Here is a 24101-nt window from a genome sequence, read left to right as displayed (position 1 = left end):
TATTAATATTAATTATGAGCTAAGCTATCCTTTTCCTTTAACAGATCGGATGGATGCTGTCAGCGGACCTACATTAACGGATTTCACACTCCAGGTAAGTGTAGGTCAGTACCCTTTACTTTCAGTGTAAACTAATATTCTGATACAGAAATGAACTCACTAGTCAGCAGAAAGTATCAAAATTAGGAAGATTATTTATTAACACAGATAAAGACACCAACAAATATATAAATATATACACAAATAGATCAATTAATAGATAAATAGGGTAAATAAATAAATAAAATAAATAAACAGAAAGTGTGAAAGGAGAGAAACAGAAGAAACTATTCACTATCTATGACAGTGTCACATGGATCAATAACCCCTATAAAGAGAGCTGTTCACCTTCAGGTGTCTCTGTGTGACTTATTTCAAATACTAATCAGTTAATAAACACACTCTAACTAATTACTTTATATGTCCTCTTTTGAGAAAAGGTCAATACCCTCTTTGAACGGTGAAATGAGTGTCACAGACTATGTACAGGGGGATTAAAAGTGCAAAGAAGATAAATACAAGGCCTTACATAAGCATTCAGATTTCAAACAACACTAACACTAATGACTTGTGAGCTCACACACACACACACACACACACACACACCCCACCGTTGCAGGCCTGAGACGTTGCTAGGGCTCGTTGTGGCCCAATAAAACACAAAGCTGGCCTCTTCACTCTACTGAGCAACAAAATCAGTAAATAAAGCCCCTCAGTCCCGCTGTCATTAAGGCAGTAAGCGTTATGAGCTCCGCTCCGGATCTCGCTGCATCTGATGCCCACTGCAGTCTCTTCCGAATCGCTGTCTCCTCTCCAGCGGTACCAGAGGAACTCTCGATCGCGAGGGGATCAGAGCGCTATCTGGGATCTGTCCTCCAACCATGTCCTCCTCCGAATCTCTCTCTCTCTCTCTCTCTCTACTTCATCTGCCGTTAACCGGAATAACGGACTTTCCGTTCCAACATAAACAAACACGGCAAGTGCCGTCTCGCGTGACACTAAATCTCACAAACTCACTGAAAATACTCAAAACAAACAACTAAATCGATTAAAAAACACTCATTCCTGCTGAAAACACCCAGCATACAAACAAAATAATTTTACTAAAGAGTCCGCTGCTTCACCTGTTCTCCCCTGAATGATAAATCAACCATCCAATAAGAATCCTCCTTCCAGTAGGGAGGCGGGACTATAACTTTTACAACCAATCAGATATGAATAGCCTTCCTCACCCATATTTGCATACAATCATTAAAAAATGAGGTTCTCACTCTTAAAGGGACAGTTACATACAAACGGAACCCTCATATGCGTCCTATTAAAACATGTACATAGATATTAATCAAAGATATTGTCAATTAGTAATATCATTAGTAAACCCAACTTTACCCAGGGTTACATACATAAATAAGAACCACAATGGTAAAAGACACAAAAAAGAATTAAAATCCTCAGTCCCAATAAACACACAGGAGCATGTGGGTGGAGTACACATCGTTTAATTAACAATCACAATCATAAAACACAACCAGAAAAGACAGAAGCTGCAATCTTGAACATTTACTGAACAGTGACCTCTAGTCACAGATTTCTCTGCGTCACCGATTTCAGCACAACTCACACAGCTCGCGCGCTGCACTTCTCACTCCTCCATCCTTTTCTTCTGAAATTTTACTAGTTTCTTGTCTGACAGTTCATTTTTAACATTTCCTTTTAGTTATTGTAAAATGACTAATCTGTTTTAATGAATACATTTAAATGAGTGTGTTTTTGTGCAGATGGATTGTGTGCTAGTCAGACAGATGACTGAGCAGCAATGTGGCAATGTGCAGGAATTTTACATAAAACACTACACACTTTATTTTGGATCAAAATCTCACAGATGTAGAACCAAATAAACAGTAGATCCTAAACCCAGCGTATAGAGGTTGAGTGAATGTGGTGTGGACTCTGTGGAGGAGCTTCATCGTGTCAGAGACGCTGTAGAAGGACAGAGTTCCTGCACTGTGATCCACATACACTCCTATTCTGGAGGATGATGGAACTCTGAGATCAGTCTTAATGTTGTTGTGATAGAAACAGAGAGAAGTAGAAGAAGAAGAACACCACAGACTCCAGGACTGATTGTTGCGTCCAAACACACACTCATTACCCCGTCCTTTCCTGCTGATGTCTTTATATGAGACTGTTATGGACACAACACCAGCACCGCTCCACTCCACCTCCCAGTAACAGCGTCCACACACACTCTCCTTACACAACACCTGACAGATAGAGTCAAATCTCTCTGGATGATCAGAGTACTGCTGTCTCTCACTGCATCTCACCGCTCTGTTCTTCTCAGACAGAATGAGTTTACAATGTACCGTGTTGGGATCCAGAGTCAGATAACAGAAATCTGAAATAAAAGAGAAAAACAAACGGAACATGGCATGTTTTATTAAAAGTGTAAGCGCTAAGCGTATAGCCAATACAATAATTTGCTTTTTAATATTTAACCAGAGAGTTGTAATTTTTCGCCGTCCTTTTATCAATACAAAGAAGCGTACCCGGAAGTGCTAATGGACTACATTTCCCATGAGGAGGTCACCTCCGCCATTACTAATTTACATTTTAGAAAGAGCCAATGTGAGTTTAACAGAAGACGAACGCGACATACAAGGTAAATGTGTTATTATTGTATTTTTTTTTTTGCAGCTTTTTATTTATTTCTGGTTACAAAAATAAAAAAAGAAATGATATTATGGAAACGTGTGCATAAAGTTTGAGAAGTTAGTGTAGCAGCTTGCTGGATAACTGTGGTGCACTAATACTGTCCTCCTAATGAGAGGAAATGCACAGTCAGGTTATCAAAGTGTTCTCCTAGTAATCCTAACACTCAGCTAGACACACCTTACACCATGACCATCATGTCTGAAAAGTACTGTTTCATTTATTATTATTATTATTATTATTATTATTATTATTTAGGACAATTCCTTTCAGACTGTTTTTTTTTATCTGTAATTAACCCAGCTGTTAAGCCTAATTTTATTAAACACAACAAGTATTGCAGATGATAGTAGTAGATAGTAGTGTTCTGGCACACATAATGTGTAAATATATATATATATACATACACACACACACACTTACATTTCTGGGCAAAAATCTTAGGCACATGCAATGAAATGCTGTAGAGCAAAGATGCCTTCAAAAATAATGAAATTAAATGTTTATACATTAAAAAGAATCCTATAAAGAGCAGTAAACAGTAATAAATGACAAAAAGTCAATATTTGGTGTGACGATCCTTCTCTTTAAAAAAATAAAGCAGTATCTCAGGTACAGTGTGTGCAGTTTTGTAAGGAAATGAGCTGGAAGTGTTACTGAGCATCTTGCAGAAGCAGCCACAGTTCTTCTGGAGACTTTGACTGTCGACTCGCTTCTTATTTCTGCAGCGAAACCCAGCAGCCTTCATTATGTTTTTATCTGAAAAGTGTCTCTTATGGAATCTGCTGCTTTCTTTACTGACATACAAACATTTTTCTGTAACATTTCATTTTGTGCTGAAAAACCAATGTTTGGAAATTTAAAATGTTTTTGTACTGAATCAATAATGTAGAATTCATAACATAAAAATCCATAACAAAGTTTGTACTAAAATAATAGGGTGCCTAAGACCTTTGCACAGTACTGTATGTACCACTGACAGAGCATGTGTGTTTGAAGCTAAATGCACCCTATGCATCTTTGCAACATGGGGCACAAAGACATTTTTTTTTTAAATCCTTCCATTAATTTACACGTGTAATTGCTACTGTGCTAGAGGTTCTTTACTCTTACTGTCCACTTTAATAGGAACACCTGTACACCTGCTCATTTATACAGTTATCCAATCAGCCAATCATGTGGCAGCAGCACAATGTATAAAATCATGCAGATCCAGGTCAAGAGCTTCAGTTAATGTTCACATCAAACATCAGAATCAGGAAAAACTCAGTGTTTTTTGTTTTTCACACCACTTTGTGTAAACTCTACAGACTGTTGTGTGTGAAAATACCAGGAGATCAGCAGTTTCTGAAATACTCAAACCAGCTCATCTGGCACCAACATCCATGCCACGGTTAAAGTCACAGAGATCACACTTTTTCTTCATGCTGATGTTTGATGTGAATATTACCTGAAGCTCTTGACCTGGATCTGCTTAGAATTTAAATAAAATACAAAACATCTGTTTAACATGCCTGTTTCTAAGGTAAGAATTGTGTTTGTAGGTTAAAATGATGTCTGTTTCTGCTTTTATATGCATACCTGCTGTTACATTTGCTATTCAACAAGCCAGTAAAAGTTGTTTAGAAGGTAAACATCATTCTGCATTAATAATTTTGTTAGCATCAATGGGAAAAAAATATTTCTTATTACTTAAAGTGCATTTGGTCCCCACAAGGACTGAAAACAGCTGGTGTGTGTGAGGGTGGACCTCACATATACTAAATACCGGAAACAGGTCCTACAAGTGACCACTGTGTGTGTGTGCATGCACGTTGCGTGTAGGTGTGTGCTTGTGCGTGCGTGTGTGTGTTTTAGACGTACATTTCAGAAAATTTTCTCTGCTCTGTGGCTCTGGTAGTGAAATGATCTGAACTGCTGCAGCTGTGGAGAGAAAAATGGAAATGAAGACAAAAAGCATCATCAGGTTGTGTAAAAGATGGAAACAGTTTAAAGTGATACAGTCAGTTTATTCATTTTAAATCACTATTTTAGTTAAAAGTCTCAGGTGCGTAAACTGTCTGCAGAAAGAAAGCAGGAGCATTGCTAAGAAATAACACTTCACAGAGCGAGTAAAGACATCCATCATTGTGTTTCTCCAGCAGGAACAGCTCCTCTTACCATGTGGAGGGATTTTGTTGAATTCCTCCTCACAGAATTCCTCGAGTCTCTTCTTCAGATCTGAGAGAGAATTCCTCACTCCATCAAATGAGAGATGTTGATGGACAGTGATGCTCGATGTGTGAAACGTTGGTCTGTGTAGTGGGGGAGACTGATGTCCAGAAGCTAAAACCTACAGAAAGCAAATTAAATGTAAAACAAAATGTGTAAACAAATTTTCCTGCAGTTACATTTATATAGAAGAATAAGGATTTTTGTAGTACAGTGTTGCATCTGTCAGTTTCAGTGCTTTAGCAGAATTCATGATTTTTTAAAGAAGTCATATTTACATCCATCAGTGTTCATTACATTACCAAGCATGCATTACACAAATACATCATATAATCAGTATGAATCCTTCTTATGATCCATCAGTTTTTAATGTCGTAGCCATAGACTTAGGAAAACAGTAGATACATTAGTCAGTGTTGGTGGCTACTGTGATCCTTCATTGCTCAACTGTCACGATAAACACACCAGACAAATGAAGTCATAGCTACTTGATCACAAGTTCACAAAATAACAGTCTAACTAAGTCGAGTTAAAGAGAAGTTATAGAGCTCTAAACAATAACAAACCGTAATAAACTGTGAAGTTTCCTGATCTCAGGATAACACCAGACACACTTGTGATGTCAGAGAGGGACATTTATTGTTGCTTTAATGAGAGGTGTTTTAGAGAGTGTGTGAGGAACAGCTGACTCTGTAGATCAGACAGTGAGTGTTACCTGGAGGAAATGGATGTGATCGTGTGTGTGAAAGCTGCTCCAGCTCAGTGACTCTCCTCTGAAGATCAGCAATCTCCTGCTCCAGTTGCTCCAGGAGTCGTTCAGCTCGACTCAGTTCTGCCTTCTCCTGAGCTCTGATCAACTCCGTCACCTCCGAGCGCTTTTTCTCCATGGAGCTGATCAGCTCAGTAAAGATCCTCTCACTGTCCTCCACTGCTGTCTGTGCACTCAGCTGGTAGGAGACACAGAAACACAAGATTTAAAGCTCATCTATCATTCCCTCTCTTACTGGAACACTAAACGAGTCGTTGTCCATGTTGTGTGTGTTTCTAGGAGCAGCTCTGTCTCTGCTCACTGCCCACCTTTATAGTGTTCACAGCCTGTTTCAGCTCCTGCACCTTCTTCTGCTTCTCCTGGATTTTCTGCTGGGATTTCATCTGCTCCTCCTTTAGCTCACTCTGAGGACACATCAGTTACATTCATCTCTTTATGAAGTACATTCATCTTTATTAGTTTTTTCAGTAATTTTCAGTTATGTTTTAACTGTAAATGTTCTGTAGATTTCCTGTCATAGGTTTTTTTGTTATGATAGGATTCTCTGTGCTCTGAGTCCATTTAGCTAGCAGATGGAAGATTAGCCCAGTGGATCAATGCTAGATGTGGATGTAGATATGGCAGGGCTTTGTGTATGTGACATGGATGGGAGGTGGGGCAGAAGAGTAAAAAAAAAAAAAAAGAAAAAAGAACTGTAAGATGTCAAAAGGCTGGATGAAAGTGTGGTGTCTTGGATGCCTGCCAGATTGAACATGAAGTGCAAGATCAATTTCAGCTCCAGTCTTCAATCTCCTCAATGATCTGCACTTGTCTCATGTTTAAGTACCGGTTCAAGCCTGTTTCAGTGCACAGTTATGCTCACATTTTATATGAGGTAACTCACAAATTTTACTTTTTTTTTGTTACACTATATGATCAAAAGTATGTGCACCCCAAGCATCACACCCATATGTGGATCTTCTTCAAATTGTTACACAAAGTTGGAAGCACACAATTGTATAGAATGTCTTTGTATGCTGTAGCATTACAGTTTACACTTCACTGGAACTAAGAGGCCCAAACCTGTTCCAGCATGGCAATGCCCCTGTGCACAAAGTGAGCTCCATGAAGACATGGTGTGTTAAGGTTGGAGTGGAAGAACTTGAGTTTCCTGCACAGAGCCCTGACCTCGACCCCACTGAACACCTTTGGGATGAACTGGAACACGGACTGCACCCCAGACCTCCTCACCAACATCAGCGCCTGACCTCACTAATGCTCTTGTAACTGAATGAACACAAATCCCCACAGCCACGCTCCAAAATCTAGTGGAAAGCCTTCCCAGAAGTGTTTGTGTGTGTGTTCACCTGCCTTGCCCTGTCACAGTTCAGTGTTGGCTGAATTGTTTACTAAATGGTCTGACCAGATTACGATCATCACTGAGGATAAATTTAACACTGTGTTGACCAGAACACATACAATTTTAATGAGCTTTTACAGAATCCTTCTGATTGATACACTAATTGAAATTAAGGTTGTAAATCCTATAACTGCCTAAAGCACCTGTTTCTAGATGGGAAAATATAATTAAGGTGATTTCTAGTTCTCACCTGTTTCTCAGCTCTTTCTGCTGCGGCTGTGATGGTGTCGTGACCTTTGTGATTATCCATCATACACAAATAACAGATGCAGGTTTGATCAGTACGACAGTAGATCTTTAGCACTTCATTGTGTTGAGAGCAGATCTTCTCTTGTAGTTTTGCTGAGGCTTCGATTAATGTGTGTTTTTTCAAAGCAGGAAGTTCTAAATTTCAGGTGAATTTCACAAATAGAAGCCAGACACATCAGACAGGACTTGACGGCTTTGTATTTTCTCCCGGTGCAGAAATCACACTCAACATCTCCAGGTCCAGCGTAACAGTGAGCAGGAGAAGCAGCTTGGACTTTAGTCTTCTTCAGTTTCTCCACCACTTCAGCCAGCATGTTGTTTCTGCGTAGAACAGGCCTTGGAGTGAAAGTGTGTCTGCACTGAGGACAGCTGTAGATGCCCTTCTGATCCTCCTGATCCCAGAAGCCATTAATACACACCTTACAGAAACTGTGACCACAGTGGATAGCCACCGGATCCTTCAGGAGATCCAGACAGACTGGACAGCTGAACTGGTCCACTGAAAATTGATCTACTGAAATACTGGCCTCAGCCATTTTCCTGAACTCACACACTGAGAAAGAGAGATCAGTTTTGTTTTCTCTGAAATGAGGAGTTACTTCCTGGTTGTGTGTGAGAGAGAGAGGAAGAGGAGGAGCACAAACGCAGGTAGGTTATGAACACTCCTCTGTTAACCATTTCATCTCCCTTCAGTGCATAAATATAACCCATGTAGCTACACTTACTAGGATTAATTTCATAAAATACACACAGAATGGGTCTTAATTTTCTGGTCTTTTTTTCCTACTGACACCTCGAGCAAAACTTTCAGCCGTGTTGATAAATTACAGTTGTTAGAATTTAACAACTTATTCCTAATAACATCTTTAAAATTATATTCATCCATGAAGAATGTTGAAGCCATTTTAAAAGTGAGGAGGATGCAGCTGTCAGGAATTAACTCACACTCCCTGCATTGACACCCCACCACCCTGCAGAGACACACTCACACCTATACACTAATTCTCACAGGGATCAAACTTATATCCATAACTCAGTTCTTTATATGTGAGAACACACAGGTATGGAACTAAACCCTAACATTGCTTTTACTTGACTTCTCACCTGTGAACATCCTGACGTGTCAACTACATTATCTTTCTCTGCTGCTGCTGCCACTGCTCGCTTACACCAGTGTGTTTTTTCCTCAGAGATTTGTTATTGTCACTCACAGGCACTGCTCATGTGTTTACAGTAGATTTAAATCTTTCTCTCTGTGACTGTGCTATGTCCACTGAACGTTTGAAGTTTGAAATGAAAGACTCCATAGTGCACAAACTGCTCTTTTTATTTATTAATTTATTTATTAAAACTCATTTCACTTAAACAGTTTTTAACCATTTATTCATTCATTCATTTTCAGTATGCGCTTTATCCTGATCAGGGTCACGGTGGATCTGGAGTCTATCCCAGCAGCACTGGGCACAAGGTGGGAGAACTGACCCTGGATGGGACACTAATCAGTCTCAGGGCACCATTCACACACATTCACTCACACATTCACACCTAGGGGCAATCTAGCATAGCCAATCTGCCTACCTGCATGTTTTTGGACAGGAAGAACATATGAAACTCCTCACAGACAGTAAAGCAAGCTCAGGATCGAACCCAGGACCCTGAAGCTGCGAGATGAAGATGGATTTTATGAAGGTTGGAAATGGTTGATTCAGAGGACTTAATTAAAATCTCAAAAAATACAAGCGAAAAAATGCATTTAGAAAAAAAATAGAAATCCAACACTCTTCATCTAAAGGGTTTGAACACAAACACAATCCATCTCTTGGTTTCTCTGTCAAAACACACACACTTCTGAACTTCGGTAATTCAAACATTCCCTCCTCATTCTTGTCTATTTCAGGAAGTAACTATCCAGGAAATGCAGAAGAGAATGTAGTGATATTAATTAATCTGCAGCTAGAAAGATAAACGTTTAGATGATAAATGCCAATTTTATGTAACACATCTTAAATAGTTTCATTTCCACATAACAGTGTTAAAAAAAACTTGTTTTCCTTTTATCGTCTGTATATTTTGTACAGAATTATGTACAACTGTGTACCATATGGGTGGCAGAGACATGTTTATTAATGTCATCCACAAAAAGGATTCTGGCACCAACACCAAAAAACATGGAAACTACATTTCTAACTTATAGATGAACTTGGTTTTAGGAGGTTCTATGTGCCAGCACCATATCCGGGGTTGCAGGGAGCCTGGAGCCTATACCAGGAGACTCGGAGACACTCTCCCCTCCCAGGAGACACCTTGGCCAACCCATCACAGGGCACAATCCAACACACTCTCACACACCCATTCACTCACTGCAGACAATTTAGAGATGCCAGTCAGCCTATAATGCATGTCTTTGGACTGGGGGAGGAAACCGGAGTACCCAAAGCACTGGGAGAACATGCAAACTCTACACACACAGAAGGCAGGAATCAAACTCCCAACCCCAGGACTGGAGGCAAACATACTAATCACTAAACCACCATGCCCAAGGCTTGGTCCTAAGTTTAATTTGATCAGCCATTCAGTGTGTAGTAAAGAGTCAGCACTTGATTCATTTCAAACCTGATTTGGAACAGGGTCTGTCAGGCTTTCTGAGATATACCAGTACAGCTGTATAAAGCTGCAAATGCACTAATTGCTCTATAATCCAGTAAGAGAGTCTTAACATCCAAGATTTAAGGAAATAAACAATAAACACTTGAAAAACTGACTGGTGTTAGTTTACTGGTGAGAATGGTGTGAACAGTATTTTCACCAGCAGAGGGCGGAAGTGGGCAGTAGGGGGAAGTTTGGTTTCTTTTTTAAGTCGCATTCTGTGGCTTGTAACTTTCTCTCTGAGTGATCATTTTCCATGTAAATATAGCCGAAATCACAGCACAGCCAATGTCTTTAACTTGTGTGTGTGGTGATTTTGTCAGACGACGTGGCGGTTATAAAATCAGGATTTTAGCAGCGCAGAGCAGCAGCTTGGAAATGGCTTGGAAGTGACTGCTGGTTAACATGTAGTCTTAATGAGCCGCGTTTCACTCACTATTTCAGACTCGTTCCGCTGTCTGACAACAGAAACAGAAAAATGGGTCAGTGTGAACAGCTTTACTGTGTTTTACTGTGTCATACCTACTTTATATACACAGAATCTATAAAATATGTGTTGAAATGTCACTTGTCGCTGAAATCATGGGTCCCTGTTGCACACATACGTAGAAACTGAATGATCACTTGTCGCTTTGTCACTTGCTAGTGTGAACATAGGTTTAGGTAAGAAATAGTATAAATAGGTTGGTGTCTCACTTAAGTAATAAATGTATTTTTTTAATTATACCTTACATTCTTCTCATTTATTTCAGATTTCTGTTCTCTGACTCTGGACCCCAACACAGTAAATCAGCACCTCATTCTGAGTGACAACAACAGAGTGCTGAGACACAGCTGGAGAGACCAGGAGTACTCTGATCATCCGGAGCGGTTTGACTACCACTGGCAGGTGTTGTGTGAGGAGAGTATGCTTGGACGCCATTACTGGGAGGTGGAGTGGATGCGAGATGACGATGTGGAAATATCCGTCTCGTACAGAGAGATCTGCAGGAAAGGATGGCGCGACGAGTGCAAGTTTGGACGCAACGATCAGTCCTGGTGTCTGCGCTGTTCTTCCACGTCTCTCTGTTTCTATCACAACAACATTCAGACCGAGATCCAAGGGCCATCATCCTCCAGAATAGGAGTGTATGTGGATCACAGTGCAGGAACTCTGTCCTTCTACAGCGTCTCTGACACGATGAAGCTCCTCCACAGAGTCCACACCACATTCACTCAGCCTCTATACGCTGGGTTTGGGATCTACTTGTTAGATGACGATATAACTGTGAGGTTGTGTGATCCTTAGTAATGTGTGTAGTGCAGTAAGATGTGTCCCAGTTTCTCACAACTATATATATTGTTAAATTGACTTGTTAATCTCTGACACTTGTAGGAATACAAATATGAGAGTCACTGTTTTCTAGTATGCTGAATGACATCAGCTAAATGATTATGCTGAGCAAAGTTTCTAGTAGGAGGTTTCTGCCAGTTCCTGTTCTCTTTACTGTGAGTCAAACGAGCATAGTAACTGAGGCTACCACCTTTTGTCTGTGATGGCTCTTGGTGCCTCTGCCCCATTCTTTGCATTGGTGGCCATTGTTCATGATCATCATTACCTGAGGTGTGGACTTTTCTTTATCTCTATGATAATGAAGTGTGTGAGTGGTTTAGTTATGCTGATTGGATTAGAGCTGGTGAAACTGCAGAGTCTGGGGAGGGTTCCTATAACTCTGTACTTCTTTTCCATGTTTTGTTTAAAGTTGTCACCTGAGTGCTTTTGTCTCCACCTCTAAGGACTGACCCTTAAAATGTGTATAAAACTACAATGTACAGATCTCTTGTTTAGACTTGATGACTGCAGAGTGAAACAGCACGTTCTCAATAAAGAATCCTGCTGAAGATACCCGAGTCTCCTGGTCTTCACTTCTGAGTTTCCAACACACCCCAACTTTGATTTTGGCTCTGTGTAGAAGCATCAGTTACACTATTATACACAACATGTACAAATAAAAATGGAAATGAGTTTTTTTTAACACTGCTGTGTGGAAATTAAACTGTTTTAGATTTGTTACATAACGTAGCGCATGTGCTCTAATATAAAAGCTCTAAACTTTTATCTTTCTAAGTGCAGACTCGGCACCGGCATCAGCAGAAACACGACGAGCAAGTAGAACACGGTTCTCTCCATCTTTACTGCTGAGATCTCTGACATTCTCTCCTATACATCAATGTCCTTCAATAACCCCAGCTTTACCTGGACATTCTCTCTGCTTACTAAACACAATCTACGCTCAGGTCAATCATTAAACCCAGACTTGTGAGATATGGGAATTTAATCTTCCAGAGCAGGAATTTCCGAAAAAAGGAGGAGAGAAGGAGAAAATATTACAAGTGACTGTTCATGGTGTCGCTACATTTCTATTCTGATAAAGTTCAATAACTTGGTGCAATCATAAATGGTTATGACATTTTATATTTATAAGTGAACTATGTTCATGATTCTGTTGAAAATGATACAGAAGTTGTTTGATACCTGATAATAACATAAAGTAATAATATTTCAGAAAATTAAAATGTTTCTCTTTGCTCCAGTCAGACTGCAAAGTTTATAAGCCTAATCTTTTAGCTTCCATTTTACAATTACTGTAATCCTGTAGCTACCAACTTACAAGTAATGCTTAATTTTAAAATATTATTCAATTCAATTAAGAAAATAAATATAAAACAAAACTCAAAACTAAATTTTCTAATTCTTTGTCATTTTTTTAGCATCTTTCTTCTGTAGCATCTTTGTTTCTATTTAGATAATTCAGATAATACAGACATAAGACTTTTACAGAAAATAAAAACAAACGCTATACTGTGTGAACAATGGACATATGGACAAAGCAAGAGACAGAAATGTTTTTGGATTGTTTGCACGTGTCATTTTAAAACACAAAGGCGCTATGACACCAGTGTGTATTTGGTGGCTTTGTGGTAAAAGCCTTGCCTTAGGCCCATGAGCTTGCTAGTTCAAGTGCAGCTCATTGCTGTACTCAGTTTTTTGGGTGGAGAAATGGCGCTAAAAGGGCAGGTTTTTGTGCTGTCTACAAGTCTGTGCAGTTTACTTAGTTATATGACTGTCACTTATAGGAAGGTGAAAAGGACTATAAAACAGGACCTTAGCGTGAGATCCTGTGGCTCATGTGGATGAGTGTCACCTCTGGGTTAAGAGGTTGCTGGTTCAAACCCCAGCCAGGACTCCAGGATGTGAACATAGAGGCTTAAGGGGTCAATAGCAGGCAGAAGGTGTGGGATACCCGGGGGGTGGCGGGGGGTGGGCAATATCTGGGCAGTTGGGGTAGAAGGGGTTATGATGCAGGGAGGAAGAGTGTTAACTTAGTTTTACATAATAAGGGGAGCACTGTTTTACATAATAAGGGGAGCACTGTGAAAACTAAGTTACCACACCCTCTCCAAGCCACCTGAACCCACACCTACCCAGCCCAATCCCTGGTGGGGGAGCTGCCCAGATATTACCATCACACCCTCTAGACCACCTGCACCTTTCCCTCTGTCTGCCACTGATTCCTTTAGCATCTATGTTCACATTCTGGAGTCCTGGCTGGGGTTTGAACCAGCAACCTCTTAACCCAGAGGTGACACTCATCCACATGAGCCACAGGATCTCACACAAGTGAACTCTTATAGTCCTTTTCACCTTCATATTAGTCACTGTCATATAAGTTCATATAAGTAAAGTGCATAGACTTGAACCAGTTACATCACACACCATCTTGGTTTAATATTTTTACGACGCAAAAGCCTAACCTAATATTTTCCATCTAACACACCACACAACACAAGTAGAGACAAAAGCTGACTTCAAACCAGCACCTGCTGAGTCCAGAGACAAGGTGTTTACCACAAAGCCACCAAATCCCCTCACAAACACAGTGGTGTCATAGCGCCTTTGTGCTTCAAAATGACACCCTCCAAAAAAAAAAAAAATATGTAGAACATAATATTGTGTGTATATATATTTGCCTCCTGCTTTAGTAACATCCTTAGTTCTCTTCAAGCCTCATGTACAATAATGGCCTGGTGGAAAAAATGAACGGAACAGTGCAGAGGTGCAATTATTATTATTATTGATGTGGAAAACCAAGACAAAATATTGTTTTAACAGAATACATGTTTTACACATAATTAGAATTTTTTTATGGTTTACAAGTAACCTGATGAGTGAAAACTCAGGGCCCTGGAGAAACTGGCGAACAATAAACCCAACACATGGATCAGTATCAGATTAGAAAATGAGATTTATTTATGTATAATTCTTATTACTTCTATTATTACAAATACACATCATATATACTTTATATAAGCTATTATTTAAAATAAAAATAATATTACTAAGATCAACAATAATAATAATAATAATAATAATAGTTAATATTATTTTAATAATATATTTTATACATGTAGCACCCCCTGCCCTCCTAGGATTTACTTCTCCTAAGTTCTGTTAGGGTGGAGCCCCGGGTTCAGGTAATGTGTCTCTCAATGAAAATATTAAAGTCGTTACTCCCCTCTAGTATTAATATTAATTATGAGCTAAGCTATCCTTTTCCTTTAACAGATCGGATGGATGCTGTCAGCGGACCTACATTAACGGATTTCACACTCCAGGTAAGTGTAGGTCAGTACCCTTTACTTTCAGTGTAAACTAATATTCTGATACAGAAATGAACTCACTACTCAGCAGAAAGTATCAAAATTAGGAAGATTATTTATTAACACAGATAAAGACACCAACAAATATATAAATATATACACAAATAGATCAATTAATAGATAAATAGGGTAAATAAATAAATAAAATAAATAAACAGAAAGTGTGAAAGGAGAGAAACAGAAGAAACTATTCACTATCTATGACAGTGTCACATGGATCAATAACCCCTATAAAGAGAGCTGTTCACCTTCAGGTGTCTCTGTGTGACTTATTTCAAATACTAATCAATTAATAAACACACTCTAACTAATTACTTTATATGTCCTCTTTTGAGAAAAGGTCAATACCCTCTTTGAACGGTGAAATGAGTGTCACAGACTATGTACAGGGGGATTAAAAGTGCAAAGAAGATAAATACAAGGCCTTACATAAGCATTCAGATTTCAAACAACACTAACACTAATGACTTGTGAGCTCACACACACACACACACACACACACACACACACACCCCACCGTTGCAGGCCTGAGACGTTGCTAGGGCTCGTTGTGGCCCAATAAAACACAAAGCTGGCCTCTTCACTCTACTGAGCAACAAAATTAGTAAATAAAGCCCCTCAGTCCCGCTGTCATTAAGGCAGTAAGCGTTATGAGCTCCGCTCCGGATCTCGCTGCATCTGATGCCCACTGCAGTCTCTTCCGAATCGCTGTCTCCTCTCCAGCGGTACCAGAGGAACTCTCGATCGCGAGGGGATCAGAGCGCTATCTGGGATCTGTCCTCCAACCATGTCCTCCAACCATGTCCTCCTCCGAATCTCTCTCTCTCTCTCTCTCTCTCTCTCTCTCTACTTCATCCGCCGTTAACCGGAATAACGGACTTTCCGTTCCAACATAAACAAACACGGCAAGTGCCGTCTCGCGTGACACTAAATCTCACAAACTCACTGAAAATACTCAAAACAAACAACTAAATCGATTAAAAAACACTCATTCCTGCTGAAAACACCCAGCATACAAACAAAATAACAACTTTGCTAAAGACTCCGCTGCTTCACCTGTTCTCCCCTGAATGATAAATCAACCATCCAATAAGAATCCTCCTTCCAGTAGGGAGGCGGGACTATAACTTTTACAACCAATCAGATATGAATGGCCTTACTCACCCATATTTGCATACAATCATTATAAAAAGAGGTTCTCACTCTTATAGGGACAGTTACATATAAACGTAAACCTTACGTGCGTCCTATTAAAGCATGTAAAAAAAAATATTAATCAATGATGTTGTCAAAATCTTTAGTAACCGAAATTTACCCAGAGTTACATACATAAATAAGAACCACAATGGTAAAAGACACAAAAAAGAATTAAAATCAGTCCCAATAAACACACAGGAGCATGTGGGTGGAGTACACATCGTTTAATTACCAATCACAATCATAAAACACAAACAGAAAAGACAGAAGCTGCAATCTTGAACATTTACTGAACAGTGACCTCTAGTCACAGATTTCTCTGCGTCACCGATTTCAGCACAACTCACACAGCTCGCGCGCTGCACTTCTCACTCCTCCATCCTTTTCTTCTGAAATTTTACTAGTTTCTTGTCTGACAGTTCATTTTTAACATTTCCTTTTTAATTAATGTAAAATGACTAATCTGTTTTAATGAATACATTTAAATGAGTGTGTTTTTGTGCAGATGGATTGTGTGCTAGTCAGACAGATGACTGAGCAGCAATGTGACAATGTGCAGGAATTTTACATAAAACACTACACACTTTATTTTGGATCACACAATCTCACAGTAGAACCAAACCATGAGTAGATCCTAAACCCAGCGTATAGAGGCTGAGTGAATGTGGTGTGGACTCTGTGGAGGAGCTTCATCGTGTCAGAGACGCTGTAGAAGGACAGAGTTCCTGCACTGTGATCCACATACACTCCTATTCTGGAGGATGATGGAACTCTGAGATCAGTCTTAATGTTGTTGTGATAGAAACAGAGAGAAGAAGAAGAAGAAGAAGAAGAAGAACACCGCAGACTCCAGGACTGATTGTTGTATCCAAACACACACTCATTACCCGGTCCTTTCCTGCTGATGTCTTTATATGAGACTGATATGAACACACCAGCACCACTCCACTCCACCTCCCAGTAACAGCGTCCACACACACTCTCCTTACACAACACCTGACAGTAGGAGGCAAATCTCTCTGGATGATCAGAGTACTGCTGCTCTCTCTCACTGTATCTCACCGCTCTGTTCTTCTCAGACAGAATGAGTTTACGATGTACTGTGTTGGGATCCAGAGTCAGATAACAGAAATCTGAAATAAAAGAGAAAAACAAACTGAACGTGGCATGTTTTATTAAAAGTGTAAGCGCTAAGCGTATAGCCAATACAATAATTAGCTTTTTAATATTTAACCGGAGAGTTGTAGTTTTTCGCCGTCCTTTTATCAATACAAAGAAGCGTACCCGGAAGTGATAATGGACTACATTTCCCATGAGGAGGTCACCTCCGCCATTACTAATTTACATTTTAGAAAGAGCCAGTGTGAGTTTAACAGAAGACGAACAAGGAAGGATATTCAAGGTAAGTGTTTTATTTTTTTGCAGCTTTGTTATTAGTTTCTGGTTACAAAAATAAGAATGTGAAAGAAGTAATATTATGGAAACGTGTGCAGAAAGTTTGAGAAGTTAGTGTAGCAGCTCGCTGGATAACTGTGGTGCACTAATACTGTCCTCCTAATGAGAGGAAATGCACAGTCAGATTATCAAAGTGTTCTCCTAGTAATCCTAACACTCAGCTAGACACACCTTACACCATGACCATCATGTCTGAAAAGTACTGTTTCATTTATTATTATTATTATTATTATTATTATTATTATTATTATTATTATAATTTAGGACAAGTCCTTTCAGAGTGTTTTTTTTTTATCTGTAATTAACCCAGCTGTTAAGCCTAATTTTATTAAACACAACAAGTATTGCAGATGATAGTAGTAGATAGTAGTGTTCTGGCACACATAATGTGTAAATATATATACATCTGAGGGCTCCACAAATGACTGATGGTTTTAAAAGGGGTTTAAAAACGTACCTTTATAAAAAGTGTTTTAATATAGTTTAAATTTCTGTGCTAATCTCAGTTGGCAGCTGGTTTTAATTGCTGTTTTTTTTGTAGCACTTTGAGATTTTCTTTAAAATGTAAAGTGCTTTATAAATAAAATGTATTATTATTATTAATATTATTATTATTATATATATACACACACACACTTACAGTTCTGTGCAAAAGTCTTAGGCACATGCAATGAAATGCTGCAGAGCAAAGATGCCTTCAAAAATAATGAAATTAAATGTTTATACATTTAAAAAATACCATAAAAAGCAGTAAACAGTAATAAATGACACAAAGTCAATATTTGGTCTGATGACACTTTGCTTTAAAAAAAAAAACACTATCTGAGGTGCAGTGTGTGCAGTTTTATAAGGAAATGAGCTGGAAGTGTTACTGAGCATCTTGCAGAAGCAGCCACAGTTCTTCTGGAGACTTTGACTGTCGACTCGCTTCTTATTTCTGCAGCGAAACCCAGCAGCCTTCATTATGTTTTTATCTGAAAAGTGTCTCTTATGGAATCTGCTGCTTTCTTTACTGACATACAAACATTTTTCTGGAACATTTCATTTTGTGCTGAAAAACCAATGTTTGGAAATTTAAAATGTTTTTGTACTGAATCAATAATGTAGAATTCAGAAAATAAACATCTATAACAAAGTTTGTACTAAAATAATAGGGTGCCTAAGACCTTTGCACAGTACTGTATATATATACCACTGACAGAGCATGTGTGTTTGAAGCTAAATGCACCCTCTGCATCTTTTCAACATGGGGCACAAAGTCTTTTTTTTTTAAAATCCTTCCATTAATTTACACGTGTAATTGCTAGTGTGCTAGAGGTTCTTTACTCTTACTGTCCAATTTAATAGGAACACCTGTACACCTGCTCATTCATGCATTTATTCAATCAACCAGTGTATAAAATCATGCAGATCCAGATCAAGAGCTTCAGTTAATGTTCACATCAAACATCAGAATCAGAAAAAAGTCAATGTTTTTTGTTTTTCAATCCATTCTGTGTAAACTCCAGAGACTGTTGTGTGTGAAAATCCCAGGAGATCAGCAGTTTCTGAAATACTCAAACCAGCTCATCTGGCACCAACAACCATGCCACGGTTAAAGTCACAGAGATCACACTTTTTCTTCATTCTGATGTTTGATGTGGATATTAACTGAAGCTCTTGACCTGGATCTGCTTAGAATTTAAATAAAATACAAAAAATCTGTTTAACATGCCTGTTTCTAAGGTAAGAATTGTGTTTGTAGGTTAAAATGATGTCTGTTTCTGCTTTTATATGCAGACCTGCTGTTACATTTGCTATTCAGTCAACCAATAAAAGTTGTTTAGAAGGTAAACGTCATTCTGGGTTAATAATTTTGTTAGCATCAATGGAAACAATATTGTTTCTTATTACTTATAGTGCATTTGGTCCCCACAAGGAATGAAGACAGCTGGTGTGTGTGAGGGTGGACCTCACATGTACTAAATACTGGAAACAGGTCCTACAAGTGACCACTGCGTGTGTGTGTGCGTGCGTGCGCGCACGTGTGTGCATGTATGTGTGTGCATGCACGTTGGGTGTACATGCTTGTTGGGTGTAGCTGTAGGTGTGTGTGTGTGTGTGTGTGTTTGTGCTTTACACGTACATTTCAGAAAATCTTCTCTGCTCTGTGGCTCCGGTAGTGAAATGATCTGAACTGCTGCAGCTGTGGAGAGAAAAATGGAAACGAAGACAAAAAGCATCATCAGGTTGTGTAAAAGATGGAAACAGTTTAAAGTGATACAGTCAGTTTATTCATTTTAAATCAGTATTTTAGTTAAAGGTGTTATTTGAGTAAACTGTCTGCAAAAAGAAAGCAGGAGCATTGCTAAGAAATAATACTTCACAGAGCGAGTAAAGACGTCCATCATTGTGTTTCTCCAGCAGGAACAGCTCCTCTTACCATGTGGAGAGATTTTGTTAAATTCCTCCTCACAGAATTCCTCGAGTCTCTTCTTCAGATCTGAGAGAGAATTCCTCACTCCATCAAATGAGAGATGTTGATGGACAGTGATGTTGGACGTGTGAAAATCTGGTCTTTTTTGTTGGGGAGACCGACGTCCAGAAGCTAAAGCCTACAGAAAGCAATTTATACATCAAAAACAGTACACACAAACAAAGTACTTTGGAAAGTTTGTCTTTTTGCAAAATTCCTGATTTTTAAAAGTGTATTTACATCCATGAGCATTCTATCACTACATTACCCAGCTTGCATTACACAAATACATCATACGATCATTATGAATCCACCTTATAAGCCGCCAGTTTTTAATGTTGTAGCCATAGATATAGGAAATCAGTAGATACATTAGTCAATGTTGGTGGCTACTGTGATCCTTCATTGCTCAACTGTCACGATAAACACACCAGACAAATGAAGTCATAGCTACTCGAGCCCAAATCCACAAACTATCAATAATGAAATTAACTAAGAACTGAAGTCGAGTTAAAAAGAAGCTAAACAGCACTAAACAATAACAAACAGTAATAAACTGTGAAGTCACCTGATCTCAGGATAACACCAGACACACTTGTGATGTCAGACAGGGACATTTATTGTTGCTTTAATGAGAGGTGTTTTAGAGAGTGTGTGAGGAACAGCTGGCTCTGTAGATCAGACAGTGAGTGTTACCTGGAGGAAATGGATGTGATCGTGTGTGTGTGAAAGCTGCTCCAGCTCATTGACTCTCCTCTGAAGATCAGCAATCTCCTGCTCCAGTTGCTCCAGGAGTCGTTCAGCTCGACTCAGTTCAGCCTTCTCCTGAGCTCTGATCAACTCCGTCACCTCCGAGCGCTTTTTCTCCATGGAGCTGATCAGCTCAGTAAAGATCCTCTCACTGTCCTCCACTGCTGTCTGTGCACTGAGCTGTTAGGAGACACACACAAGATTTAAAGCTCATCTATCATTCCCTCTCTTACTGGGAATCTAAATGACTGGTTGTCCATGTTGTGTGTGTTTCTAGGAGCAGCTCTGTCTCTGCTCACTGCTCACCTTTATAGTGTTCACAGCCTGTTTCAGCTCCTGCACCTTCTTCTGCTTCTCCTGGATTCTCTGCTGGGATTTCTTCTGCTCCTCCTTTAGCTCACTCTGAGGACACATCAATTATTTTCAGCTCTTAATGAAGTACATTCATCTTTATTAGTTCCTACATCACAATACCTAATCACCTGGCAGCACAGTGTTGTAGAATTTCTATATGGTTACTGCATTTTGTAGTGTTACGAGCTAGAAATAACTTCCATGCTGCTTATTATGAGTGGCAAAATAAAGAGTAAAACTTGGGTTTTTGGGCAGAAGAGTAAAAGGAAAAACAAAGAATGTAAAAAGGCGGGATGCCGGTGTGATGGTTTCCAGTCAAGGGAACCATCAACCTTTAAACATGGCTTTTTTGAAATGTTGCCACATAGTTGGAAGCACACAATTGTACAGAATGTCTCTGTGTGCTGCATCATTACAGTTTCCTTTCTCTGGAACTAAGAGGCCCAAACCTGTTCCAGCATGACAATGCTCCTGTGCACAAAGCGAGCTCCATGAAGACATGGTGTGTGAAGGTTGCAGTGGAAGAACTCGAGTGTCCTGCACAGAGCCCTGACCTCGACCCCACTGAACACCTTTGGGATGAACTGGAATACCAACTGCACCCCAGACCTCCTCACCAACATCAGTGCCTGACCTCACTAAAGCTCTTGTATCTGAATGAACACAAATCCCCACAGCCACGCTCCAACATCTAGTGGAAAGCCTTCCCAGAAGAGTGGAGCTTATTATAACAGATTTATTCATGTTTGCTGTACCTCAATTCTCTCTCTCTCTCTCTCTCTCTCTCACTCTCTCTCTCTGCTTTCGTGTGCCATGCTCTGTCCCTTCCTGGTCTGACCAGATTAGGACTAACACTGACAAAAGTTTTAACACTATCTTAACCAGAACACAACATTTTAACAAGCTTTTACAAAACTGAAATTAAAGTTCAAATCCTGTAACTGACTAAAGCAATTAATTCCAACTAAGAAATAAAACTAGGAAGAATTCATTCTGGAAAGATTTCTAGTTCTCACCTGTTTCTCAGCTCTTTCTGCTGCGGCTGTGATGGTGTCGTGACCTTTGTGATTATCCATCGTACACAAATAACAGATGCAGGTTTGATCAGTACGACAGTAGATCTCGATCAGCTTGCTATGTTGAGAGCAGACCTTCTCTTGTAGTTTTGCTGAAGCTTCGATTAATGTGTGTTTCTTTAAACCAGAAATTTCCAGATGAGGTTTCAGATGAGTTTCACAAAATGAAGTCAAACACATCAGACAGGACTTGACGGCTTTGCGTTTTCTCCCGGTGCAGAAATCACACTCCACGTCTCCAGGTCCAGCATAACAGTGAGCAGGAGAAGCAGCTTGGAGTTCAGTCTTCTTCAGTTTCTCCACCACTTCAGCCAGCATGGTGTTTCTGCGTAGAACAGGCCTTGGAGTGAAGGTGTCTCTGCACTGAGGACAGCTGTAGACGCCCTTCTGATCCTCCTGATCCCAGCAGCCATTAATACACAACTTACAGAAACTGTGACCACAGGGGATAGCCACCGGATCCTTCAGGAGATCCAGACACACTGGACAGCTGAACTGGTCCTGATCTACTGAAATACTGGCCTCTGCCATTTTCCTGAACTCACACACTGAGAAAGAGAGAGAGATCAGTTTTGTTTTCTCTGAAATGAGGAGTTACTTCCTGATTCTCTGAGTGTGTGAGAGGAAGAGGAGGAGCACAAACGCAGAGAGGTTATCAATCCTCCTCTGTTAACCATTTCATCTCCCTTCAGTACATAAATATAACCCGTGTAGCTACACTTATTAGGATTAAGTTCATGAAACACACACAGAATGGGTTTTAAATTTCTGGTCTTTTTTTCCTACTGACACCTCAAGCAAAACTTTCATCCTTGTTGATAAATTACAATTGTTACAATTTAAGAACTTATTCCTAGTGACATCTTTAAAATTATATTCATCCTGGAAGAATGTTGGAGCCATTTTTAAAGTGAGAAGTTCTCACTTTACAGTTCTCCAGAAGCTGCTGTTTTTCTGTGTTTGTTCTTTTGCAGATTTCAGCCTTGCTGTTTTATTCTTGAGGCTGTTGAATGGTTTCTGCTGCATTACTCTTCCTCTGTACCCATGCTCCATGATCCTGTTGTGAATAGTCTGTGCTCTAGTTGTATCTGGTAATTCTCATTCATCTCTGAAGCAATCCCTGCTGCTGTTTCTCGGCTGTTGTCCTTGATTTTATTCACAATTATCTGCCCAATCGGCTGGTGGTCTTTCTGATTCTGCCTGTATGTCGACTGTTTTCATTCACAAGTCCTTCTTCTTTGAACTTATTTTTTGAGGTTTTGCTGATCAGCTGAATAAAGCGGCCTTCTTTCCTTCTTTCCTCATAACTTAATTCCTTCATCTGAGTCATTTTTGCAATGACTTTTAACCAGCTGGTGTAAAGGTAATTTAAAGTAGATGTATGTAGTCAATTACCTTCAGTTACATACAGATGCCTCTAGCAGAGTAACCACATGGTGTAGTTCATCATATTAACCATGGATTAACTGTAACAACCAGAATAATATTAAGTGTCCAAATATATTTTTTTAAATTTAATTATCAGCAGTACATCTATTATTTTTATATTTTTAAACATAATAATCATTTTTGTGGAGTGTTTTGCTTGAAAGGTGTGCTTGTGCTTTTTTTCTTTAAAATAAATGCCACTTGTTTTGACATGTTGTTTTCTAATGCAGTAAAATTCATACAGTTGTAAATGTGGCTTAAGTCTCCAAAAAAAACATTTGGGGCCACCCTATTTTAATATTGTTAAATGTTTTAAAATGAAATTTCAAGACAAAGTGTTTAGAAACAGCTTTAGATTTTAAAAAGTGAACGTATATTTTAGATCTTAGAATACATGCTGAAAATTAAAATATTTTAAAAGGTATATATGATTGTAATGTGGTGTTATTTGCCTCAAAATGTCTTTCTGAACAAAATTCACCCTTGTGCTATATGTGCATTTTTGGATTTTTAAAGCAGGGTTTTGTAAAAATTTTCAAATTTTTGTTTTTTTATTTTGAAATATTGGCTTCAGCCATTTTCCTGAACTCACAGAGAGAGAGAGAGAGAGAGAGCAGCACTCAGAGATAAGTTTTGTTTCCTCTGAATGAACTTTGAGCT

The 24101-nt window shown here is 39.2% G+C and overlaps 2 protein-coding genes and 1 pseudogene across 2 annotated transcripts; 1 reads left to right on the top strand and 2 right to left on the bottom strand.

Annotated features, from left to right (window-relative positions):
- Positions 1-1522: 1522 nt before the first annotated feature.
- LOC128317832 (E3 ubiquitin-protein ligase TRIM16-like) lies at positions 1523-7963 on the bottom strand (annotated as a pseudogene).
- Positions 7964-10659: 2696 nt separating this feature from the next.
- Positions 10660-11910, top strand: LOC128317842 (E3 ubiquitin/ISG15 ligase TRIM25-like). The gene has a single exon (XM_053231676.1). The coding sequence runs from the start codon at positions 10933-10935 to the stop codon at positions 11311-11313; it is 381 nt and encodes a 126-aa protein (XP_053087651.1). The 5' UTR covers positions 10660-10932; the 3' UTR covers positions 11314-11910.
- A 4222-nt stretch (positions 11911-16132) lies between these two features.
- LOC128317827 (tripartite motif-containing protein 16-like) lies at positions 16133-22636 on the bottom strand. The gene is made up of 6 exons (XM_053231659.1): positions 21954-22636; positions 20890-20985; positions 20530-20763; positions 19801-19972; positions 19504-19563; positions 16133-17056 (listed from the first exon to the last, which is right to left on the bottom strand). Exons 1-6 carry the CDS (start codon positions 22542-22544, stop codon positions 16509-16511), a joined length of 1701 nt encoding a protein of 566 aa, XP_053087634.1. The 5' UTR covers positions 22545-22636; the 3' UTR covers positions 16133-16508.
- Between the last annotated feature and the right edge of the window lie 1465 nt (positions 22637-24101).

Source organism: Pangasianodon hypophthalmus, chromosome 30, assembly GCF_027358585.1.
Source record: "Pangasianodon hypophthalmus isolate fPanHyp1 chromosome 30, fPanHyp1.pri, whole genome shotgun sequence".
In the NCBI taxonomy this organism is placed as follows: Eukaryota; Metazoa; Chordata; class Actinopteri; order Siluriformes; family Pangasiidae; genus Pangasianodon; species Pangasianodon hypophthalmus.
The sequence above is the reverse complement of the archived record's forward strand: the minus strand, read 5'-3'. Positions and strand labels throughout refer to the sequence as shown.

What these genes read in the sequence shown, in the direction of transcription:
- LOC128317842 (XM_053231676.1), top strand. Translation starts at nt 10,933, where the DNA reads ATGCTTGGACGCCATTACTGGGAGGTGGAGTGGATGCGAGATGACGAT.
- LOC128317827 (XM_053231659.1), bottom strand. Translation starts at nt 22,544, where the DNA reads ATGGCAGAGGCCAGTATTTCAGTAGATCAGGACCAGTTCAGCTGTCCA. An exon ending in ATCACATCCATTTCCTCCAG is followed by an intron (nt 19,973 to 20,529) that starts GTAACACTCACT and finishes TGCTTTCTGTAG; the next exon opens with GCTTTAGCTTCTGGACGTCG. An exon ending in CAGAGAAGATTTTCTGAAAT is followed by an intron (nt 17,057 to 19,503) that starts GTACGTGTAAAG and finishes CTTTTATTTCAG; the next exon opens with ATTTCTGTTATCTGACTCTG.